The sequence below is a fragment of the Cibotium barometz genome, chromosome 28 (assembly GCF_041138505.1).
Source record: "Cibotium barometz isolate CiBa-2024 chromosome 28, ASM4113850v1, whole genome shotgun sequence".
Lineage (NCBI taxonomy): Eukaryota > Viridiplantae > Streptophyta > Polypodiopsida > Cyatheales > Cibotiaceae > Cibotium > Cibotium barometz.
Window position 1 is genome coordinate 52,060,577 of NC_141073.1, and position 23,923 is coordinate 52,084,499.

At 44.7% G+C, this 23,923-nt stretch overlaps 2 protein-coding genes across 5 annotated transcripts in view; one reads left to right on the plus strand and one right to left on the minus strand.

Moving 5' to 3' along the window:
- Window positions 1-1,058: 1,058 nt before the first annotated feature.
- Window positions 1,059-4,683, plus strand: LOC147622915 (VAN3-binding protein-like). Its single transcript, XM_086822525.1, has 8 exons — window positions 1,059-2,218; window positions 2,382-2,501; window positions 2,627-2,695; window positions 2,914-3,289; window positions 3,462-3,659; window positions 3,786-3,835; window positions 3,933-3,990; window positions 4,142-4,683. The coding sequence occupies exons 1-8, from the start codon at window positions 1,832-1,834 to the stop codon at window positions 4,342-4,344; spliced, it is 1,461 nt and encodes a 486-aa protein (XP_086678651.1). The 5' UTR covers window positions 1,059-1,831; the 3' UTR covers window positions 4,345-4,683.
- A 1,630-nt stretch (window positions 4,684-6,313) lies between these two features.
- The window catches only part of LOC147622916 (carbon catabolite repressor protein 4 homolog 3-like), a 63,866-nt gene continuing 46,256 nt past the window's right edge, over window positions 6,314-23,923 (minus strand). For all 4 annotated transcript variants that reach the window (XM_086822529.1, XM_086822528.1, XM_086822527.1 and 1 more), the window contains 2 exons: window positions 6,720-6,804; window positions 6,314-6,613 (listed from right to left, as the gene is read on the minus strand). In XM_086822529.1, coding sequence (XP_086678655.1) covers window positions 6,563-6,613; window positions 6,720-6,804 — 136 coding nt within the window. In that variant the 3' untranslated portion in view covers window positions 6,314-6,562. The remainder of the gene's footprint in view (window positions 6,614-6,719; window positions 6,805-23,923) is intronic.

Below are 23,923 nucleotides of genomic sequence, written 5' to 3' on the forward strand. Positions count from 1 at the left end.
GAACAAATTTACTTATGGCTTAGCATTAGGATTATAGATTAAGCACAGCACAAGATTTGGCTGTTCGACGATGGATTGCTTTCAAGGCATATTATTTTGTTCATCCTCTTCTTAAAAATAACACATGCCAGTTCATGATTGAGGCCTCGATTGCTCAAAGGATTAAAGTAGTAAATGTGAGGCTCGAGGGGTAGAGCCACATGCTTCTCAAAAACAAGGAGGGCACATCTCGATTGAGTGGGCCATGTTGCGAAGCGAAGAGGGGAGAATTTGATTCAGTGGGTCATGTGTGAGGAGGATGAGGGGCCATTAGGTGGGGGTGGTGTGACAGGTTGCCAAAGAAATTTGCTTGGGGCCAATGGTGGCCGTGCGCGGGATAGGGACGGGTTGATTCCACATTAGGCGGCCATGCGTGCTAGGGCAGTAAGTAATGGCCGTGCTTGCGTGCAAACTACGATATCCACGTGGCGAGTAAAAAAGTAATCAGCCTTCTGCCACCGTGCGCGCACAGCCGGTTTTTAGGGTTTACTGACTCGCCTTGTCCCGCCATAGCTAGGGTTTCCTTGCTAACCTGCAACATGTTTTAGGCTGTACTTTGGCGCCATAGCTGGCTAAGACTGCTGCGTACAGCAGAGCGCACTCGTCCTTGGCAAGGGTTTTGAGCAATCGCGTGCTGGGGACGCTCGATCGTTGCCGGCCGGCCCGCGGGATAAGCTTTTGGCTGTAGAATTTGTCGAGAGAGCGTGCGCCGTGGACGGAAACTATCATCGTCATGGGCCATGGCTCGAGATCATCATTATCATAATCATCATCATTGTCCCCATCACTGTAGTAGTCGTCTCGATGTATGTGTGAATCACATTGGGAGGTTTTCGAGGCGGAGCGGGCGCCGCTGGGAGGCAACCGGGTTGCGTCATAAGGGGAAACCCTAACTGCGGTGCAGAGAAACTTCGAAGGAGCAGAGACAGAGAGGAGCTCGCGCATTGGTGCCTCGCAGGGACAAAAACTTGTGAATTTTTTTTTGGGCGCACAGGTAGGGATGGCCCATCGATTGCTGTGAAATTGAGTGCTTTTCTGTCTGTGCAAGCCACGCTTTTCTTTTTTTTTCCTTTAGATTCCCGAGCAACTTGTCTGCTCAGAGAAGACTCAGAGTCAGAAGAGGCTACTTTTGTGGCCCTCCCTCCATCCGTCGAAGCTCTTTCGACTGCTGCCTGCCAGTAAAAAAGTAAAACTGAGAGGGGGCCTGTGGCTGTCATTCCAAGCTGCCGGCGATTTGCATTGCACTGCTCGGCCCTCCAGGCGGCCCTGTCTGTCTCTCAGTTTCACATGCGAGAGGGGCAAAAGGGGCTTGCCACTGGGCTCTGTAGTGGGCATTCTTCTACTGGCAAAAACGGGCAACGAATCATTCCGCAGCACGATCTCCACAGTTGAGTGACCCACAGTTGCCCCCCCCCCCAAAGCCATATAGACCCCACGACAAATTTCAGCCACTTCAACGATTTTGGAGCACATACCTATCATTGTTTTTTTCTCTCTGCAACTTCTCCTCTCTCCCCCCCCCCCTCTCTCTCTCTCTCTCTCGTTATGCTCCTTTCCATCCTTGGACTGATGAGCGTAGCTTGTTTTACAGTAGCCCTTGCATCCACCATTCCCTCATACCTTGTGAACTCTTACTAGCATGCCCTCTCCCCTTTTGTAGCCTCGTAGCCTCATTCCATTTTGTTGGTGGCCTGCCTAAGCGTACCTTGACACCCCTCGTAACAGAATTTATATTGATTCCTTCCTCCATACTCCATTCCGGGCCTCTCAGCGGCCTCGAGAGCGCGTGGAAATGAAATCCACCCATAGTGGCCTCCCTGGACTGCACAGTCCTGGATTTCAACAAGAGTTCCCGTTTACTGACTCTACAGTGTTTCCTCGGACAAGCTCGTCCCAGCCTCTGTCAAACATCGAAGAGGATTCTCCAATGTGTTTGCCCCTCGTTCTATCTTCCTACCAGCCTCCAGAGACACCACAGGAGCCCATGGAGTTTCTCTCTCGGTCATGGAGCATCTCAGCCTTAGAAGTTGCCAAGGCTCTCGCCCCAATTGATGCCCGGAGGAGAATGGAGGGTGATGAAAAACTCGGGGGAGGGGAATCCGCCCTTGTCACTGCACCATTCTCATTTGCTTCGGCCATGACTGCCCAGATTGTTTTGGAGCGGATAATGGCTCAGTCGGTAAGCTTCAGACGCTCTAATCCAAAATCTCTGCTTTTCACAGCTAGGCATTGCAATAAATGGCTGTTTGCAGAAGGGCATTTTACCTCAAATCTCTTACACAGTTGTTTTAGGGTCTTCCATGCCCTCCTTCTTTGATTCGCTTGATTGATTTTTGTTGCAGGATATCTCCCCTTTCACTTCTAGAAGAAATTCTTACAGCAGTGGTCCTCTAAGCTTGATCGGGACTGGTCCTGCTGGAGGAAGCCCTCCTCTGTCCCCACGACAGGCTGACGACTTAACTGTAAGACTCTTTTGGCCGGGGAGCTGTGTTCTGTCACTGCTAAGTTTCCAAATGTCAGGTTTGATTTGGATGTCACGCGTTATTTTCAAGTAAATTAATTGCTGGAATTTGGGTCTTTTGTCCAGACGTGGCTCTTGCTGCAGCAAACTATTCATCCAGAACTTGGCTCCATAGATTGTCTTCACAGTAACAAGGTAAGGAAAGCTGGACACCTCTTGAAGGGAACAAGTTGCTCTACAATATGGGCAGCAACTTTGTCGTGTATTACCTGTGGGTTCCATGTTGTTGACCTTTGCCATCTGAGTTTGGTTGGTTGGATTTAACGTTGTTGTATCATTTTCCAAGTTTCTTCTTTTCATCCTTGTGAAAGCTCTATAGCCTAAATTATGTTGCCTTCTCTTGGGGTTGGCAGTTTTGTCGTAGTTTCAGTGGAGTAAGGGCTCCGTTGCGGGGAATGTCATTGAAAAGGTGGCTGAAAGAAATGAAAGAAAGGAAAAAAGAGGCATTGCGTGCCCACAATGCAGAAGTGCATGCAGCGATGTCTGTTGCAGGTGTAGCTGCAGCCATAGCTTCAATTGCTGCTTCAACTGCCACCTCTTCAAGTGATGATGGCCACAATAAGACAAGCATGGCTGTTGCCTCTGCAGCAGCACTCGTGGCGGCTCAATGTGTAGAGGTAGCAGAGAGTATGGGAGCAGATCGTGACCAGATGTCATCTGTTGTAAGGTCTGCCGTCAGTGTGAAGACGCCTGGAGATATAATGACCCTGACTGCTGCTGCCGCCACAGGTATGGTTTTTCTGAGCTGATTATTAATAGTAAACATTCCATCCTTTGAAGTTGAGGATCAATTAGAGCACACTATCATTTTTCCTCAGCAATGGAAGTGCAGAAGTACAGATAATGTGTAACATGCTTAAACGTCCGGTTACTGGCAACTCACTACCACTCTCGAATGCAGCATTACGAGGAGCTGCAACCTTGAAGGCTAGAACTCTAAAGAATAACCACAGTCAAGCCACTGTCATCCCTTACGAGAGAGGAGCCAGTAATGTGATGAGTTTCAGCGGAGAGTTGGCATCTGAGGATAGTGAAGCTGAGTTCTGTAACCAGGACTTTTTGAGAAGAGGATGTGAATTTCTGAAGCGGACGAGGAAGGGTAAGAACCTGTTGTTCAAAAGAGGTTGGTTTTATTTAAGCAAAGGAGGTTGTTCAAAAGAGGTTGGTTATTTGAGTAAACCAAACAGATGCTGAAGGATTGGTCATGCTTTTTATGAATCTACAGGAGAGCTGCATTGGAGGATCGTTTTTGTCTACCTCAACAAGAATTCTCAGGTGATTGTTGTTTTGAGGTGAGCTTTTGTAATGTCTACTATGATTGTATATGAAGAGGACAGGTTTCTCATTCAATGCCATTCGGTCCATGCATCAGGTGGTTGTCAAGTCACAGAGCAAATATATGGGTGGCACTATCACCAAAAGCAAAAAACGTAAGTGGTGAAAGGCTGCTCTTTTCTTGTGTATATTGTTTGCTTCATGCTAATGGTGATCATACCTTTGAAACGGTTATTTTACGATAGCTCTTTCAGAGAGGTTTTTTTCTTTGCCTTGCAATGTTCTAAGTACTGGTCCTGTAATCAGGTATGGTCCTGGATGTTATCATAGAAATCCCTGCCTGGCCTGGGAGGGAGCTTCTAGATGGTGCAGATCAAAGGCGATACTTTGGCATCAAAACAGACCACGGATTAATGGAGTTGGAGTGTAAAAATGAAACTGATCATCGATTATGGACAGAAGGCATATCTCGCTTGCTCTCTCATGCTCAACATCAGAGGCCAATGTAAAACGAAAATCAGCCTTGGTACATTGTGATATGCGGGATCACGCAACCCGATGGATGGATCATGGATTGGGTTTCTCTGTATGATTTTTCTACCTTCGCGCGTGTTTAAACTTGAAAATCTCACCAAAATAGGGTATACCACTAAATGGAGTGGCATATGCAAAATCTTCAAGCTTTAGTTCTGAGTCCATGAAATAGTCAGTAGATTGTTTACACGTTTCAAGACCAGTAGATGTAGGACAGTTTTGGCACTTCTGGCTGATTTTTTTATGCTGGAGGGGAATTGGTAGAGGTATCTTTGTACACTGTTGGTATATGATGTAAGTTTTTTTTCCTGAAATTCCAGTCGTAACTTCATGATGTGTAAGGTTGTGTCAAACTTTGGTGCTCATCTTTGCAGCATTGAAGGAAGAGTCACAATCTTTCAATTGCGCGGTTGTTAGCCGAATTAACATGACAAATTGCATCCTCATACGTGGAACCGTATTCAAGATTGACATTGGGCTTTTCCTTTTGGCTGCCTACTCCAGTCTTTACCCTAAATGCTAGTTAGCACCTGCAAAACAACAGTTTGAGAGATTCATATATAAATATGATTCTAACTTTAGAGAAACATAATCGCAGGTGGAAAACTATTTCCTTAAAATCTGTAGGCACGTTGCTTGGATTGGCACAGATGAGCAGGCATAAACAATGGATTCGATTTTGTGCACCTTGAATATTGGAATGCTGCATAAACCAAATTTACATGAGCCACAAACACGTGTCCATGTGCAACACACTCAACGGCCACCACCAGTCACGTTTGTGTGCCTGTAGTATTTGTTCATGCTCATGAAACCCCTTTGTTCGTGTACACGCTTGTGCTCCCTTGCCATCTATAAATTAAGGCATAAACTTTACAAGCCACTTATAGCAACAAACCCATTGGTGCTGAAATCCACAAGTCCAAGGAATGTATGACCTAGTTGACTCTTGTCATGTGCACACGTGGGCATGGCTAGTCTCATAGCTAATCCCTGATTAAGCAGCAGCCTTACGGTATAGCATTTTAGGAAGCATCCAAGTTAACAGATTTTTATCAATCTAATTAAGAACTTTTTTTAGCAATCTAATAAATTGGCTTCAAAAGATCCATTTCTAATAATTTTTGCAAGTTAAAGCTTCCTAAATATCCACATGTAATTATCCATTTCTAATAAATTGGCTCAGAATTAGGCATGTAATTATCCATTTCTAATAAATTGGCTCAGAATTAGGCATGTAATATCTAATTTTCTCCAAGCTTTCTATATCGTAGCATCCACGCATTTTTGGAAAAGTTGATTGTTTACATCCGTAACTCACTTCTTGTTTTGAAAAAGTTGATTGTTTACATCCGTAATTGACTTCTATGTTTTTTAGGAGGCAAGAGCAATGCGATAACTAATGGGGGGGATGTAGATCCATCTTTTACACATACAAATAGGCCACCACACTCCCTACACATACATATAGTAGACTACAAAGGTGAGTTACTAATCCAAAGATTTACATATGTATGTATAGACAAAAGAGATGATTTACTCACCAAATCCAGAAATAGAATTAATTTTGTGAGACCACAATTCACCTACCATCAACAATGCCCCATACCATCATCTATTGTGCATGCTATTGAGATTCAACTTTATATCAACAAAAATGGGCTATAGACAATCCCACATTAGCACCACTACCTCCTAACATGGACCCTCCACCTATAACTAACACCACTTTGAGGATTACTAATCTTCAACTCTAGTCAACCTCTAGCCCTAGCCAATCCTAGCTTGCCTAAGTTATCACATCTATCCCATAGCCAATCTAATGCCAAGGCTGGAAAAAAGAGCTCAATGTGTGGCAAGGTTGAAGATAAGTAGTCAACCTTTCACAATTAATTCGACTTAAAACTCACTCAATTGTCTCCCACACTTAAATTAGGCTCTCAATTTCAATTTAGAGCTATTTGCGAAAGGTTTGTCCTAAGCCCCTCACAAACTCTTTTACAATATTTGATTTAAAAATCAACCAGTGTTCCATGCAAGGATTGCAACTGCATATAGCTCAAATGCACTGTGGATTGTTGCTCTCATTTAGTCTCGTTTGAATATGATTGGCCTCATTTGATCTTCCTCTATGTGGACTTTCAGTAGGAATTCTTTGCAAAAGAAATTAAGCAAGCACGGTTAGCTGCCTTGTCAAGTAAACGCTAGCTCGCATGCTATAGCTAGATGATCACTTCCCCACACCTGATCCAGCAGTGACCCAACAAACCATTTTTTAAGCTGCTGTAGCCTGTATACCGAAAATTCAATTACACTCTATGAGCTGAACCGGATGATTACATAGACAAACCTTTATCGGAAGTCCCTTATTTCTCACAAATGCCTTCAATGGTACCGTGTCTAGTACCTTCATTGTTTTCAATCCATCATTGCGCCTGAAAATGATTGCAGACATTGGCAGCAAATCCCCTCATGAGACTTCTAAAAACGCACACAGACAGCATCAAAATGAATGAGACCACCACTTTATACAATCCTAGCATGAGGAAAAGAATGTATCCTTCAAATCATAGAAGACCACCATGGAGAAGGAGCCCGTGCTCAGTCACTCGTTAGTAAAAAGGGAAGAAGAGCGTATGTCCAGATCTTACTAGTACACCACAGCGCTTTTCTGGCATCTACTAGGTTATAGAGGTTATTCAATATATTCTTTCTTTGGTGCAATAGCATTTAAGAGATGCTTTACAGATTATAAACACTGTACTTATGTGGATCTCATAGCAGACGTTTAAATCTCTCCCTCTCTCTCTCTCTCTCTCTCTCCCCTCACTTTTGTAGCCTGCTCCCCCGTTTGTTCTGTGCATTTACCTAGCACTTACTTCAGTTACTAGGTTTCCAGTTTCAGTTTCAGTTTTGTTTCAGTTTTCCATGATGATGATACTTGTAATCATCTTTTGTCTCATAGGCCCATCGGGCCTTTTGGAAGACGTAAATATAGCTTTCTTTCTCTCTTTTTTTTCCGTAATGGTTGGTTGATTAGATTACGAAAATGTAATACAAAGCAAAAAGGTCGCATAACCAGCTATACAAACATGTATATAGAGGCCGACAGACCGCACACACTAAAAGGCCACATGAAGCATGCCCACCGTATGAAGAGCATGCAACCAGGGGTCAGCTTGCGCCCTGGTGATAACATGTGCATCAGTTGAAGAAGAAACTTGCCAAAGCAATAGACCACGAACACGCTCGACATGACCTTTCACCCCTGATTGTGAATCAAAGATGAAAGCATTTCGCATGAGCCAGTAATGCCAAAGACCCAACCATCGAAAGAAACAAAGAAGACCTCATGTTGCTGATTGTTCCCCCCATGCTGATCATGTCCAAATACCCACTGCCTGGGTGACCATTTGCCATAGCTCCCATATCTGGCGAGCCACTGGGCAAGAAATAAACCTGTGCCGACTAGATTCTGGACAAGTATGGCAAAAGAAACAGTTGCCATTCAAAAGTCTCCGACGCCGAAGGGCATAGCCAAAGGTAGGCCCCCAACCATGACTCACCAAATGAACACTTTGAGTGTGTCCAGTAACCATTTGCCATAGCTCCCATATCTGGCGAGCCACTGGGCAAGAAATAAACCTGTGCCGACTAGATTCTGGACAAGTATGGCAAAAGAAACAGTTGCCATTCAAAAGTCTCCGACGCCGAAGGGCATAGCCAAAGGTAGGCCCCCAACCATGACTCACCAAATGAACACTTTGCCCTGAAAAGAAATCTTGGAATGCCAACCACAGAATAGGATGCGCTTCCACCAGGAGGCCATTTTCTTAACATTCCATACTTTATTAGCCTTTTCTGTAAGCCATCTCTTCTCTTGGACCAAAAGATGATATACAACATTAGTGGAAGCCTTCAACAGCCTGGTCTTGTTGGGGCAGACAAAATCTATGACGAGCACGGCGGAATGATAACATTTGTAGCCGCCTGGGCAACAAAGTATCAGACATCCTCACAACACCTAGTCTCCCCATACGATTGAATTGCCGTCTACAATTATTCTTCTCTGGCCAAGGAATCACACGAGAGGTGGCCAACACCTCTGCAAGCAAGGAGTTCTCATCTCGACGAGAATCTGGAGGTCTCCAAGAAGTGAACCATAACACCTGCCATGATTTAACCAAATGATCCAGCAGAGGAGAAGGAGATACACGCACAGACTATGAAGCATTTAGAACATCCCACCAAGATGCAACAATTCGGGTCTTCCCATGCACAATACCCACATCCTCCAAAAATGCGACAGTCATGTCTATCCATGGCTAGGAATCAACACACGTAACCTAAAGTAAAGTCCACCTAAGGGCAAGAAGTTGTACCCAAACATTTGCCCCTCCCAATCTCTTCGGGGTGGTAATATGCTTCCATGAAACCCAAGTCAACCTTGGATTATTGCCCTTCTTTTTCCACATCATGAATCGAAGCGCCTGGGTGAGAGCTGTCAAAGCCTTTCGAGACCAAGGAAGGGCGAGAAATAAAAAAGCATAGCTAGCATAATGACCTGTGCCACTTTCAGCCGGGTGTGAACGGCCATGCTTGAGACTTCCAGAACACAAACCTATCTCCAATACACCTTGAGATCCATTCTAAAAGTTGTTTGTTGGTGACATACACCTCGATAGGATAGCCCAAGTGACGTACAATGCCAACCAAGCTCCTGTAAATCTCTCTCTTTGCAACTAAGAAGGGCTGACTTCTGGGTATTTATATACAGCCCAGAAGCTTTCGCAAACAAAGACCAAGCTGCCATTGCCCTCTCAACGTTGGCTTTGTTGGCTTTAAGAAACCTAAATGAATCATTAGCTAGCGCTTGACCCACCAATTGCCGACGCAAAGGCAAAGTTAGCCCCACCACCTCCCCCTCCTGAGCCAACTGAGTAAGCAAAGTAAGCATGGGATGGGTAACTAAAGCAAATAGCAAAGGGCTCAACAGACATCCTTGCCACAGAGAGTGAGTAAGGGACATTGGGGACGTACTCCACCATTCATCATAATCCGAGACTGAGATCCCCCATCACTTTTTGTACCCTATACCTAGCATAGTAGGATCTGGATTTTTCATCTTGTATAATCTCAAAGTCTCAAATCTTAGCTTTCAATTTTCAGTTTTAGTTTATTGATGCTTTTTCTTTTTTCATCCATGTGACGAGAATTCATGCACTATACATGCATCATTTTCGTCTCATACACCCTTTGTGTCTTTTGAAGATGTTAATATAACTTTCTTTCTTTGTCTTTTTGGTCAAGGCTCGCCTTGGAGTCCTCGAGATAGCCCACCCTGAAGTATGGTATGCCCGAGTTTCCAGTTGGTTCTCAAGATATGGGCTCCGCATGGACCACCATCAACAAGACGAAGCAACATTAGCAAGTACGCATCAAACACAGAAAACCTCATCTTTGAGGGGTTTTTCTCCCTGATCTGTGTAGGTGGTTTACCTTATGCATGATACATGGATGGAGATGAGGAGGGGTACTTAGGTGAGCAACTACCTGCAACAATTGGGAGCTAGTATTTGCTTCAATTTCAAGATAGGGTAATCGTGCATCAACAAGACGAAGCAACATTAGCAAGTATGCATCAAACACAGAAAACCTCATCTTTGAGGGGTTTTTCTCCCTGATCAGTGTAGGCGGTTAACCTTATGCATGATACATGGATGGAGATGAGGAGGGGTACTTAGGTGAGCAACTACCTGCAACAATTGGGAGCTAGTATTTGCTTCAATTTCAAGATAGGGTAATTGTGCATTAATCACTTAGCATTACAAAACCGATAACATTGGGCTTTTAGAACAATCGAGCAAACTTTAGAAAATAAAGATATGCACTGCTGAGGAACTCACCCCAATGTAACCAAAGCAGAAGAATACATAATTAGCCAAGGTCAGAGAAGTTTGGAAAGAAGGCAGGTGAGCAGTCTATCGTGAAGGTGGAGCACTCATTGATGATTTTCATTCCAAACAAAAACCCAAGCCAAACCCCCCCAAAAAAACAAAAGATTTTTAGTGCAGGTGATTGACATTGCAGAATTACTAGTTGATTAGTAGGATGTTTTCATGTATGTTTTCTTTTTTCTAGATCATAAATTTAGCTCGAGGGTGACATGGTCTTTCAATTATGTATTGGGTCTTATAGGTCATTTTGGCCTTGCACACACGTTAATATTACTTACTTTCTTTCTTTCTTTGGCTCATATCAAACGGACACCCGGTTGTGGTGACGCTAGAGAGAGCAGATAGATCAGGGGCAAAGAACAAGATCTTGACACCGAATTGCCTTTCTGCCCCCGATGGCATTGCAATTCAACGGACCCGTGAAGAAGTTGAAATATTGAGTCATAGGAAACATTTCGAGGTTGTTTAGATTTCAATAGAAATGTTCTTGCCTCACCACAAAATATTTGAATAACTTTTTAAAAATCTAAATATTAACTGATTTTGAGATACATTTAGCTTTTAGAAATTGAAGGGTAGTAATTGAAACACTTTTTGAAGACGACAGGTGGGGTGAGGCGGTTTTCTGTGTGGTGTTTGAGGCTTGTTTCTGCGCTGTTGTGTAGGGTGGTGCTCTCCATGTGAAAGTCACAGGCTTGGTCGGGTATGGCATGGCCGTTTTAGTTGAAAGACAATATTTTAAAAAGTACTTTTTAAAAGACAACCAAGCCTTGTCGAGAAATCATCTCGCAAAGGGATTGTTTACTTTACGAGAAGCTTTTAAGTCCACAACGACGACTTGGGGGTAAAAGAACTCACGCTTGAGTGGAGACGAACACGGAAGAGACTAAGACTTCTCATGCGACACAAAAACGCAAGAAGAAGAGCTAGAGAAGAGAAGGAAGATCGGATTGGGAGATTTTGAGCTTGGACTTGATAGAGGATCTCCGAAAAATCAAGGTGGGACATGACTCTTCCGTAGCTTTTGGCTATTAGTCCAAGCATTAAGCAACAGTAGTCACAAGCTATTGGCACAAGGCCATCCAAGCGACGGTCCAAGGAAGGTCACAAGAAGGCTAGTGATGTTACGATCCATTTGCATGTTGATTTGATGTGATTATTTAGGGCCTAACCATTTGCGGAGCCTACATTGATGGAGGACTGGCCGTGAAAACCACAAGTCACGCTACCATGGAAAAGCTTGGGCTTCGTTGCCATGAAGCTTCTCCCTTTCGTATCAAGTTGGCCAATAGTTCTTGTGTGCAGACTCTTGGGGTGATTAAGAAGCTTATGTTGTATGCAAGTGCCATTGGATTTTCAGGTTATTCCTACTAAGGCCAAGCGAGCAACCTACCCTCTCATCTTGGGACGGCCTTGGATGCGACAAGTGAACATGATCCAAGAGTAGAAGACGGAAGATATCCTTATGCAATATGGTGACACCATTTGAGGTGGACGAGTCGAAGAGTTGGAGGAGGGGACCTCCTCTCATAGTGGAGAGTATGACACCAAAGCTACGGTGTTTGGGGTTCATCTTGGTGTTTTGGATAGGAATACCATGCTAGCACTTGAGAGGAGGACTACCAATGCAAAGATGCTTGGATCCTCTTTGATGGAGGAAGAAAAGGAAAGTTACCTTGATATGCTTGACGTTTTTCCCCAATTCTTTGCTACGGAGTGCATGGATCTTCAACGAGTGACTATGATTAAGCACAAGATAGATTTGAAGCCCGAGACAAAGCCAGTGGTACAATGACTTCAAAGATTAGGGACAATGCAACATGATGCATTGAAGATAGAGATTGATCAACTTTTGAGAGCAAGCTTTATCTTTCTCGTGGAGAATTCTAAATGGGTTTCACCTGTGTGGTGTCTCCAAAGAAGGGAGGTAAGTGGCACATATGTGTTGATTTTCAACCTCTTAATACTTGCACCAAAAGGGATAATCATCCTCTTCCTTTCCAAGATGAGATTCTTGATCTTGTGGCAGGTCATGCGATGTATATGGTGTGTGATGGGTATTCGGGCTACTTCCAAATTTGTATTGCCGAGGAGGATCAATCAAAGACTACTTTCATCACACCATGGGAATGCTTTACTTACCGTGTGATGCCCTTTGGATTCATGAATGCACCGTAAACCTTCCAACACTCTATAAATGCAGTGTTTGAGCCATACCTTGGTACGTTTCTTCGTGTCTTTTGGTTGATTTTTGCATCTACTCTTATAGGTTTGAGCACCTTGAGAAGGTTCATCAAGCTTTTGAGAGTCTTCATAAAGCTAAAGGATCTCTCAACCCTTCAAAGTGTCACATCGCTGAAGCCAAGGTTCGTTTGCTTGGCCATGTGCTTTCTTTTGATGATATTGCCATGGATCCTGAGAAGGTGGAGGCTATTCTTTCTCTACCTTTTCCCGAATGGGCTTGCACATTGTTGACTTTCATCAAGAAAGTTACGTATTACACACGTTTGTTGGAGGAGCTTGCACAACTTCTTCTTCTTCTTCTTTTTCGTGAAATGGTGTTTTATATTATATGTAAAAATGTACATCAGCCACATGGCTCACACAGAACCTATGGCCCCAAAAAAACCCCCACAAAAGATCCTCTAAAGGATCATGACCATGCAAACCTGTACACTAATAAGAAAGTCTCCTAGCCAAATAAGCATCCCACATAAAAGCATCAAAGATGAGCCAGCCGAGCCACCGTAGACCATAACGAAATAGCATCTGCATCCAGTAGCTGAGCTGAGAGAAGAGAAGAAAACTGCCAAAGCAGCAAACCGCGGATACGTAGAATGTGCCCATGTATTCCAGACAAGGAATCAAAGATGAACCCATTCCGTGTAGTCCAAATATGCCAAAGTCCTGTCCATCTAAGAAAATGGAATATCACAAGGTGACTGTCCGAAGTAATGACTTGAGGACAAATCCCAAATATCCACTGATGAGCTGAAACAGTAGACCTCTCTACTGCCTCCCAAACGCGAGAGACAAAAGACCAAATCTGACGGGCCACTGGACAACTCATGAACAGATGCATAACTGTTTCAGTGCATGTCGTGCAGAAGAAGCAAGAGGCCAATGTAATTTTACGACGTCTGAGCTGATCCCGTGTAGGTAACCCTCCCACCAACATCCTCCAAATGAAAACCTTACCTTGGTAAGGGAGTTTAGACTGCCAACCACGCATAAGAGTTTTCTGCCACCATGATTTAGACTTGTGCAATCTCCACACCTTATTGGCCTTGGCTGAAACCCAATCTTTCTCTGATACGAGCTTATGATAGACCTGGTTAGCTGAAAGTGATATCAAGTCACCAGATTTACATAGTGCCCAATCAAGCCAAGGCTGATCTGCAGATGGCCGAGGCAATGGAGTAAAAGGCTCAACTCCATGCATGATGTCAACCCATAGTAGCTGAAATGTCCGAGGAACCCTAAAGTGCTGCCGAATACGACGAAACGAATATGACCTGTCACGACCAGGTATCATAGCATCTCGGATTCTAACCAAACCTAACCTGACAATGCGGTTGAGTCGTATGCGTGAAGCATTTCTGTCTGGCCAAACAATGACACGCGACTCCACAAATGTTTCAAACAGCAAAGAATTCAAAAGCAGTCTCTAGGGAGCAAGCCACGTCACCTCATTCTGTAATGGATGGCCCGGAGAGAATGGCGTGGGAAGCTTTTGCAGCAAGGTCGCTAAAACAAGACATGTGGTCTTGGTTGCATCCAGATGAAAGGGGTTACAGTTATGCCTCACAACAGATTCGGGGCACTTATGCTAGATTGGATAGGATGTATATTTTACATCAAGATCTCTTTTTGCCAGAGGTTCTTACTATGATGGTTGATCAGCAACAGGTTTTCTCGGATCATTGGCTGCTTGTGTTTGAAATGGTCTATCATCCTGTGGATGCATATAAAGGCTTGTTGGGATGCTTGCCTTTGCGCTTAAATCACACTTTTTTGAAGCATGAAGTTTTTGATGTTTATATGCGTCAGTTGATACGACATTTCTCCACAAGAGTGTCCATGGCTGATTATCATGCTTGGCTAGTGTTCCTTACCAACACTCGGAAATTAGCGCGGCATTATGGTCTTGCTAATGCCTCTATACAAAAACAGCATGTGGCTCTTCTTGAGTCGCTTTTAAAGGGCTTGCAGGCGTTCATGTTTACTGACTCTATGGATGCTGAAGTTGTGGATGCCATAGAATGGCTGAAAAAGGAGCTATCTAGGGTGCAGGAAGCACAATATGTTCGCTTTAAACTACTTGCACGTCTTGATGCTTTGCGGGATGCTAACTGTCAATCTTATCGCTTCTATGATAAGTTGCATCAAAAACATATGCGTGAGAATATTGTTAGGCTAATGGATGCCCAAGGCAACCTTGTTACTCAACCTTCTGAGGTTATTCAACATTGCATCAGGTTTTATGAAGATTTGCTTGCCCCTCGAGAGGATGTCTCGCCGGCTGTCCTGGCTGCAAGGGAGTCATTGTTTGCTGAAGTACGATATTAAGTTGACCCTGATGTGGCGGTTCAGCTTGATGCTGGTTTGACAAATGAGTCTTTCCGAAAATATGCTGATCAGCTTGCAAAGCCTTTGACACTTATTTGTCAAAGGGTTTGGGATGAGGGATATATGCCTGCCGATTGGAAGTTGGACATACTTCGTTTGTTGCCCAAAGTCCCTTCGCCTACTTCTTTGGCTCAATGGCGCCCGATCTCACTTATGGGTATTATGCCTGCCGATTGGAAGTTGGACATACTTCGTTTGTTGCCCAAAGTCCCTTCGCCTACTTCTTTGGCTCAATGGCGCCCGATCTCACTTATGGGTATTATGTATAAAATCTTTACAAAGATTTTTGCCAATCGCTTGCAGAAGGTGCTTCCTACTCTTATTCATCCATATCAATATGGATTTGTGCATGGTAGGAATATTTTGCATAATATTCTTAATGTTCAAATTGGAGTGGATTATGCCAAGGCAAAGAAGCAAGAGATTGTGATGGTGCAGTTGGATCTTGAAAAAACTTTTGATCATGTCAACTGGTCTTTCCTTTCTCAGTTAATGACAGCCATGGGCTTTGGTCCCAAAATGGCTAATTTGGTGCATTTACTTGGCTCTGGCTCTATGACGCGGATTATGCTCAATGGAGGACTTTCGGATGGTATTTCTCTCACCCGTTCTCTCCAACAGGGCTGTCCTCTTAGCCCTCTTTTCTTTGCCATTGCCACTCATCCTATGTTATCTCGCCTAAATGCTATGGCATCGCATGGTGAAGTGGTTGGTTTGCATCTCCCTCATGGCAAGCAATTGGTTGCTCAAGCCCTTGCGGATGATACTTTTATGTTTCTCAGGGCCGAAAAAGCCAATATAGATCGAGCAATGGAAGCTTGGAATAATTTTGCATTGGCTTCTGGGCTGAAAATAAATTCAACAAAATCAGCCCTCATTGTATGCACGGAATTTGATCTTGAGGTATTAGGGTGGCAAGGCCGTGTGGTGAATACAGGAGACATTGTTCGTCATCTTGGGTATCCGGTGGGTGTGGATGTGGACCCCCAAGCGCTTCTTGCTTGGATTTCTACTCGGATCTCAGATAAATTTGTGTATTGGAAAGCTCAAGGGTGGCCTATGTACATGAGGGTTAAGGTAGCTCACGTTATTATGCTTAGCATGATTTCCTATTTTTTGCCTTTGCTACCTTGGACGCACAAATCTCTTCTCTGTTTGGTTGCTCCCATTTGGTTTATGCTGTGGAAGAGGCAAGGAAATATTATGGGTCAAACATGGATAGCTTGGAATCACATTACGACGCCCAAAAGAATGGGTGGGGTTGCTTTACTGGATGTCCGCTTGCATATGGTGGCGCGTAGGTGGGCGCTTTTTCACGATATGTGTTTGCAGGAGCAGCCTTGGATATTCATGGCTCGTGACTTGATTGAGTTGGAGGGATTGTCACATGGACGGACACGTGTGCAGGCTTCATGGTGGGACATTGTGAATGCCGCTCATCCTGTCCGTATTCGCTCATCTCACATTTTATCGCATATTCTCCTTTCTTGGCATGAAGTTATACTATTGGCTCGGTGGGATCCTGGTCATGAAAGACTACTTTTGCACAACTTCTCTATCCTCTTCATCATCTTACTCTTCAACCATGCGCTTATGCTTGGACCGATGCACATCAAGCCGTGTGAAGCAACGGAGCAAGCTATTGTGGAGGCTCCAATACTTATACCTTCTAATTGGGATGAGGAGTTCTATGTGTCTTTGAGTGTTGGCAAAGTGGTTTAAGGGATTATTCTATTACAACAAGGTTTTATGCACTGCTCTACTACATTGGACGGGTAATACTTCCAGCATACACATATGGAGAAGTTTGGTTTGGTTCTCTTTGCGGTAAGTAAGCTTTGTTCATATCTTCTTCCTAAGCATTTTATGGTTTTTACTACTTTGGCTGCTGCTAAGCTTTATTTGGTGAGAAATATGACTCCGTCGGGCAAGTTTGTTAAGTGGTTGATGGAGCTTTAAGAGTATGATTACTCATTCTCGGTGGAAGACACTAAAGGTGCTACCCTTGCCGACATCTTAGCAAGGAAGGAATATGAGAGTGAGAAGGTCGATGCGACAACTCCAACTTGATGCAAGATACCAAATTGGGAAAAAACCCCAAATTTTAGAGACTTCATGGGCTTTAATTTGATGGTTTTCCCCATAATACAGAAAAGCTCCAAATCTTTGCAACTACAGAGGCTTCAATTCTGCCTATTTCTAAAAAAGCCCAAAAAATTAGGCATACCAGGCCCTTGAATATCGATGTAGAAGATCCATTTTACTTACAAATTGGAAATGCCCAAATTTTTTGGTTATGCAAGAGGTTTAATTAAATGGATTTCACCTGATTTTTGAAAAACCCTAAATCTGATTATTGCAGGTAAGGTGATGAAGTGCGAGATGGTCGGCGACGGGGCGTCAGCGGGCAGCTGTACGAGCTGAGGACGTCTTGTGGCGACGACTGGTGCTCAGCACTCACTAGAGGTGCCCATTCCGTGTGTGTTGTCGGCAGTCGGTGGTGATATCTTGTAGGAAGCGATGCCGTAGGTACGCATAGGCATGCAGCAAGGGCGTGGAGGTAAAGAGCAGCGCGCAGCTTACCTGTCACTTTATTGGTGCGCCTTAGCTATAGGCGACAGGTGAGGCCAACAGACTGATGTCGAAGCTGTTGAGTAAAAAATACTAGAAAATGTATATCAAGTAGATCCATGTATGCTGATCAGTTGAAGTGCTGCCCTCTCCCCAGATCAAATATCTCCGCCATGGGATTGTCTAGAACGGAGAGGTCGTAGAAGCGAGGTAGGCCCCTCCGATGCCGAGCAATAATGGCTCTGATCTGGCGATGGTGAGGATGCTGTGGTCGGGATCCTGGTGGGCGTGGCCGGCGAGCACGACATAAGACGACTGCTCTATCAAGCGATGACTCTAAGGGAGCGTGGCTCGTGCCTTGATGGCCCAATGGAGCAGGTATCAGGAGGTGTGTGGGCTGGACTGCTGGTGCCGAAGAAATCTGTCAGGATCCTCTGTCTAGGTACATCATGGCTCGGTCTCCTTGTCTGCCAACAGGGTCTCTCTGTGTCTCCTAAGCTCAAGTAGGAACAATCCCAGGCATCTTTGATCTTCAAACTACATGACCCTGCGTAACGGCCCAAAACCCTCTCCGAAGAGGCAGTGATATCTCCCTCGGATCTCCTAATATATTGTACATCGGCAAATGTAGTGCTCCTCTGTCTCTGCCTCCTCGTAGCATAGCTGACAAATGCGGTCATCCGAGATCTGATGCACATATCGCGCCGTCTCAATCTGCACCTGGTGTGATGAGGTCAGGATCTGTCAATTGGCACAACTTATCCCATGTGATAGGTGTGTACATCCATGTACGCCGGGCAGGTGATAAAATCATCTGGTGAGAGAGGTAGAAAATGGCTCTTGCAATGAGTCATTTTCGTGCCTAAGGGCTCAAGGGGACTAGTCCATGTCCTCACTGTGTCCACTCTGACGATATCCATCCTAATCACGCGGTTCTGCTCTGAGCGGGTGAGATCCAAAAATGAACAATCTAGGCTGTACTGAAAGGGTTGTAGTGCCTCTATCCGCAAACCATGTAGGTCAAACCATGATCTTAGCTAAGCATACTAGCAATGAGTATCTCCATCCTCTGCCAATTGTATGGATGAGGTCAATGCAAATCGAGAGTACCTCTGCTGAGGGAGCTCCCATAGCCGCTATAAAAAGGTAACTGCCTGGAATAGGGCCTCAGTCAATACTGGTGCAGCACCCAGCTCAGCCCGAACAATCTCATGTGGTACCGATGATTTTCTCTGAATCATGCGGGCAATCATCATAATCAGTGGTCTCTCCATTTGCCTCCATCCCTCATCCGTCCCTCTCTAAGATTTGTGATGTATGCTGGGCCCCCAAATTGGAGCTCCGTCCAGGAGGGTCGGTGTGACAAGTGTATCAAATAGCCACAATTTGGTGCGCAGCTCCTAAAACTGTATGTGTGCACACTGCCTCTCAAGTGCCCCCAAGCCTGCATGCCCTCGAGCTAATCTAGCTATTGCTGCCTCCTTCAGGGAGAAACGCGGTCCTATGAAAGTAACTCCCAAGTAGACATATGACCTGACGTACTCAACTGGCTCCCCTCAGAAAGTGAATTGAGGCTCTCATCTCGTCACCCATGCCTGTGTGGTGTTAAACACCATAACCTTCGTTTTCCCAAGGTTCATTGTCAGATCTCTATCCGCACAGAATGCTTGTAATGCATCCAGATGTCTCTGTAATCCCTCCGGAGAGGCTGAGATTAGAACAATATCATCCGCATATAACAAGATGGGTATCAACACCCCTGCTAGGCATGCCCCTGGACCTCCCAATCTATCTACATAATCTGAGACCACATCAATGTACAGTCCGAAGAGGGTGGGTGATAGCGGCCATCCCTTCTTCACCCCTATCGTGAAGGTCACCATATGGGATAGTCCGCCTGGAGCTTGGACTTTGCCTGTCACAGACTCATACAAAGCATATATCCCCCACTGTGTATCCTTAGGTACCTCAATGTCATGCAATCTGTGCATAAGCCTGGCACGTGGTACGGTATCGAAGGTTTTGCCGAAGTCCACAAAGCAGCAATATATCCTTCTCTTCTGTGCCTTGGCCTCTTCCATAAGTGCCTGAAGTGTCAGTATGTGATCCAAGGTAGTAAATCCTCTCTTGAAGCCGGCCTATCCCTGTGCGCGATGACCATGCCTCTCTGCCCAACGGCTCAGCTCGGACTCCAATATAGAGCCATATAGTTTGGCCAAGTAATGACCAATCATGATCATCCTATAGTTACCCAGTACCATGGGGTCTCCACTCTTAAAGAGTGGTACAATGATAAGCTTTGTCCAACTTGCTGGGAAACCCTCACAAATGGCATGATTAAACACATGTACGATCAGCGGAGCCAAAGTATCGCGCGCATATGAGAAGTGCTCTCCAACTAGCCTATCATGATCCTGTGCCTTTCCATTCTGTAACCTGTCTATTGCATCTAGCACCATCCGCATAGTAAAAAAGGTGCTGCTACCTGGTCTAGCTCCCAGTGGAGGGGGGGTGGGGGGCTGTCCTGGTGCATCATATAGCTCTCTAGCAATTAAGGTGGATTAAACCACACTAAAAACTCCATGAGAGAGAGAGATTGCACACTCAACAATAGCTCTATTACCTTGCATATCTCAATGAACCATACAATGATAAAGGCTCTCTAGCCTTATCCCACTTTACATGTCATCATCCATGTGGCAACTCCTTTTCCACTCTTTTGGTCAACACTCACACACCATGCAATATTACATGTGGCATTCTTATCTTGCCACAATATCTTGCACCTCTAAGGTGCTTTCCCACATACACAACACCACGATTACATCTCTTAACACCCATCCTTAATCGAGGTGTTCCACAACTCACCCATCATCCATCACCCATATCAATGTAGCATTGCACAACCGCAATCGCTACCTCTCAACACTCCCCCTCAATGATACATTGGAGTGTCCAACAACCAAACATGTGTGCGCGTGTCTACCATCTTAGACACCTAGTCCATTTTGAGCCGACTTGCTCACATCGGAACCACTGAGTCCGATTTGAACATGAAAGTTCGGGTGGGAACCAACCCATGCGCATGCACCTCACACGTGCATCGCTCTTGCACACATCACACAACAACCATTTTGAGTTTCTCGGTGAGCTCGGGCATGGTTACCCTCATACCAATGGGTGAATACAAAAATTTCTCATTTTGAGCACGCATGCTCATGGACGATTGTCCATCATCATATTTGGGTGAAAAATAAAATTACAAATCCCTTGGTCACAACCGGGCAGGGGACCCTCGATGTGTGTGTGAACATCTTAAAAAAAACTTTGGAAAGTGGTTGTGTGTGAATGTGTTCTCATATAATGCCTTTTAAGGCATGTGAACAAGGCTTATGCTTTTTAAAATAAATGATATGGTGTGAGTAAAATCTTAACTCTTTTAAAAACCTTATCAAGAGCTGCACCAAATTTGGAAACACTCCAAAATGCGTTAAAGCTCTCTGTAACCTGCAAACGGCGCTAGCTGAAATTTTGGGGACAACCTGCACATGGGACCTGCATCTCTTCTGCACGTGGGACCCGCATCTCTTCATCCTTCTTCTCGACTGTTCTGTACAGCAGCTATGGCGGTCGCCTTCCGCTCCTGTTGCTGCGCTCCTGCTTCCTCTCTACAATACCATGCCTTCGACTTGTCTCCGCCTGCTCTGGCTAGTGTGTGCTGCTTCTGTTACCCATCTTCTCTTGTTGCCTCGTCTCATTCTGTCTTGCCGACGCATCTTCATCTACCAATTTTTGCAATGATTGCATCTATGGTGTTGGCGATGCCGCTCGCTTTCTTCTACAATTTCCACCGGCCTCACTGCCTACTTCCTCTACGGCTTCCACCAACTTCCTTTGCCAACACTGCCTTCTGCGCTTCACTTTGGTTGTGAGCAAGGCGGTGGTGTGTTATCACAGAAGCGATCGTTTGCTCTTCTTCGCTACAGATTCTTCTCCTACACGCTACGATGAGTTGCTGTCCCGCCAGTTTGCTCATCATACGTCTTGTTTATGTGCTATAAACTAACTTTTGTAGCTGCTGCTATTCGCTGCTTTGCTGAGTGTTTTGTCTGTAGCGTCCACCATCCTCACTGCCCTGTTAAGGCTGCATTCTCATTGCCCTGCTACCTTAAAGTTCGTGCTTCCTCTCCACTCCATAACTGCAGTAGCTCTCAACGCTGCGCTCTATTTTCATAAGTTGTTCTATCAACTTTTTGTAGTGCTGCTTGTTGAGAGCTTGTAGTAGCCGGCTTCTCTCTCTCTGGCTTTGTGTGCCACAGCCCAGACCCCATTAAGTGTTGTTCCAGCTGTCAATGTGCTAAGCTACTGTGCCTCCTCTACCTCTTCAATGAGGTTCACACATAGCCATCCAAATGGCCTTCAAGAGCTCCCCAATTTGAGCTCTAACATGCATCTCTTTCTTTTCTCAGTCTCTTTGCCTCTTCTAAACCTCTCCATTTAGGTTTCTCCCATAGCCATCAATATGGCCTTTCATGAGCTCCAATATGAACTCCAAATCTACATGCCCTTCCTTTTCATGCAACCATTCAAGGGTGCTTCTTCACAAGTTTCTTATAAGAACCAAGGTGCATAAACATGTGGAAACTGCCAAGGTTTCCATCCCCTTCTTGCTCTCCTTCATTGAGCAAACATTCACAAGTGCATCCTCTTCTTGATGCACACACATGTGAACTCCATTGAGTCCACCATCTCACTTGCCATCATCTTGACAAGCATGCACCTCCACACAAGATTCATGGGATACACAAATCCCATACATAGCAACCCTTCATAGAGCATTCTTCCATGCTCATACACAAAACTTTGAGGCAAAACTTTACAAAACCAACCTTCTTGAAGCATAATCAGCAGCATATTTTCTCTTGGCAGCTTCTCCCTGACGATGATGAAGACTCCATAGCCTTCATAATGCTGAAATCTCCATTTTCAGCTTCCTTGATAATGAGCAAGCTCTCCATGTTGCAAAACTCCATTTGCAACTCTCTTGGACAGCTTCTTTGATTTTTGATGAAGACTCCATAGTCTTCATAATGCTGAAATCTTGATTTTCAGCTTCATGGGCAGCTTTGAACTCCTCTCTCAAATGCAAATAGAGAACAATAATAGAGTGTGCATAATTTTTTTTTAAAAATGAACCATAATAACATGCTTAATCAAACAAACACACAAACAAGCTAATATACATAATAAACACCATGACCAAGAGCCCATTTGGCTCTGATACCATGTTAACAATCTAGAAATGGGATTGATCATGGTGAAGGACATAGATTAAGCATAAGATAATTAAGGTGGATTAAACCACACTAAAAACTCCATGAGAGAGAGAGATTGCACACTCAACAATAGCTCTATTACCTTGCATATCTCAATGAACCATACAATGATATAGGCTCTCTAGCCTTATCCCATTTTACATGTCATCATCCATGTGGCAACTCCTTTTCCACTCTTTTGGTCAACACTCACACACCATGCAATATTACATGTGGCATTCTTATCTTGCAACAATATCTTGCACCTCTAGGGTGCTTTCCCACATACACAACACCACGATTACATCTCTCAACAAGTCCCAATGACAATCTCACGCTGTAGCTGTGCCCGTGTCTCACGACACTCATCATCATACCAACTGTTCTTTGGGGCAGTGCTGCAGGGGGGGGGGGGGGTAAGGGATCATGGTGCAGGGAAACGCATATGAGGCGGATGCATGTAGTACACTTGCCAATCCTCTTGTAATCTCGTCCAAAGAGCTATGCGGGCCTAAAGCAAACAAGCCATCAGATACTGCATCTCGGTAAATCCCAGTTGTCTCACGTGTAAACTGATATCTCGGGTACCTAGGTAAATGAGTGATTGGCCCATCTCTCGGGGGTCTACCTACTAGTCTTAAACTCAGGTATGCATGATCGGTTGCTATGCCAATGGGCCGACTGGAAATCGTAGAACCCCACACATCAGGTATCAATGAAGGAGATCCCATCAAGTAGTCCACTGTGCTCGCTCCCTCTTTAGAGTTCCAGTGTGTGAGAGCATCTGATCCCTACCATCTCGATAGGCCATTGAATATGATCAACCCATGTGCACTTCCGAGTGTGAGAAAATGCCTAACATAATTTGTAATCTCCTCCTCATCCTGTGCTAATCTCTGCAACCCTACATCCTCTGCCGTGATCTCCCGGTACATAGCCTCCTGAATTTCATAGTAGAGAGCTCTCATATCACCCTAATACATCCCTCATGGGCCACTGTGACATGGTGCTCAAGGTGGTAAAACTGAGCCGACACGAGCAGGTCTTGCGATGATGGGAGATGATGGCCTGGATCCTCTTGT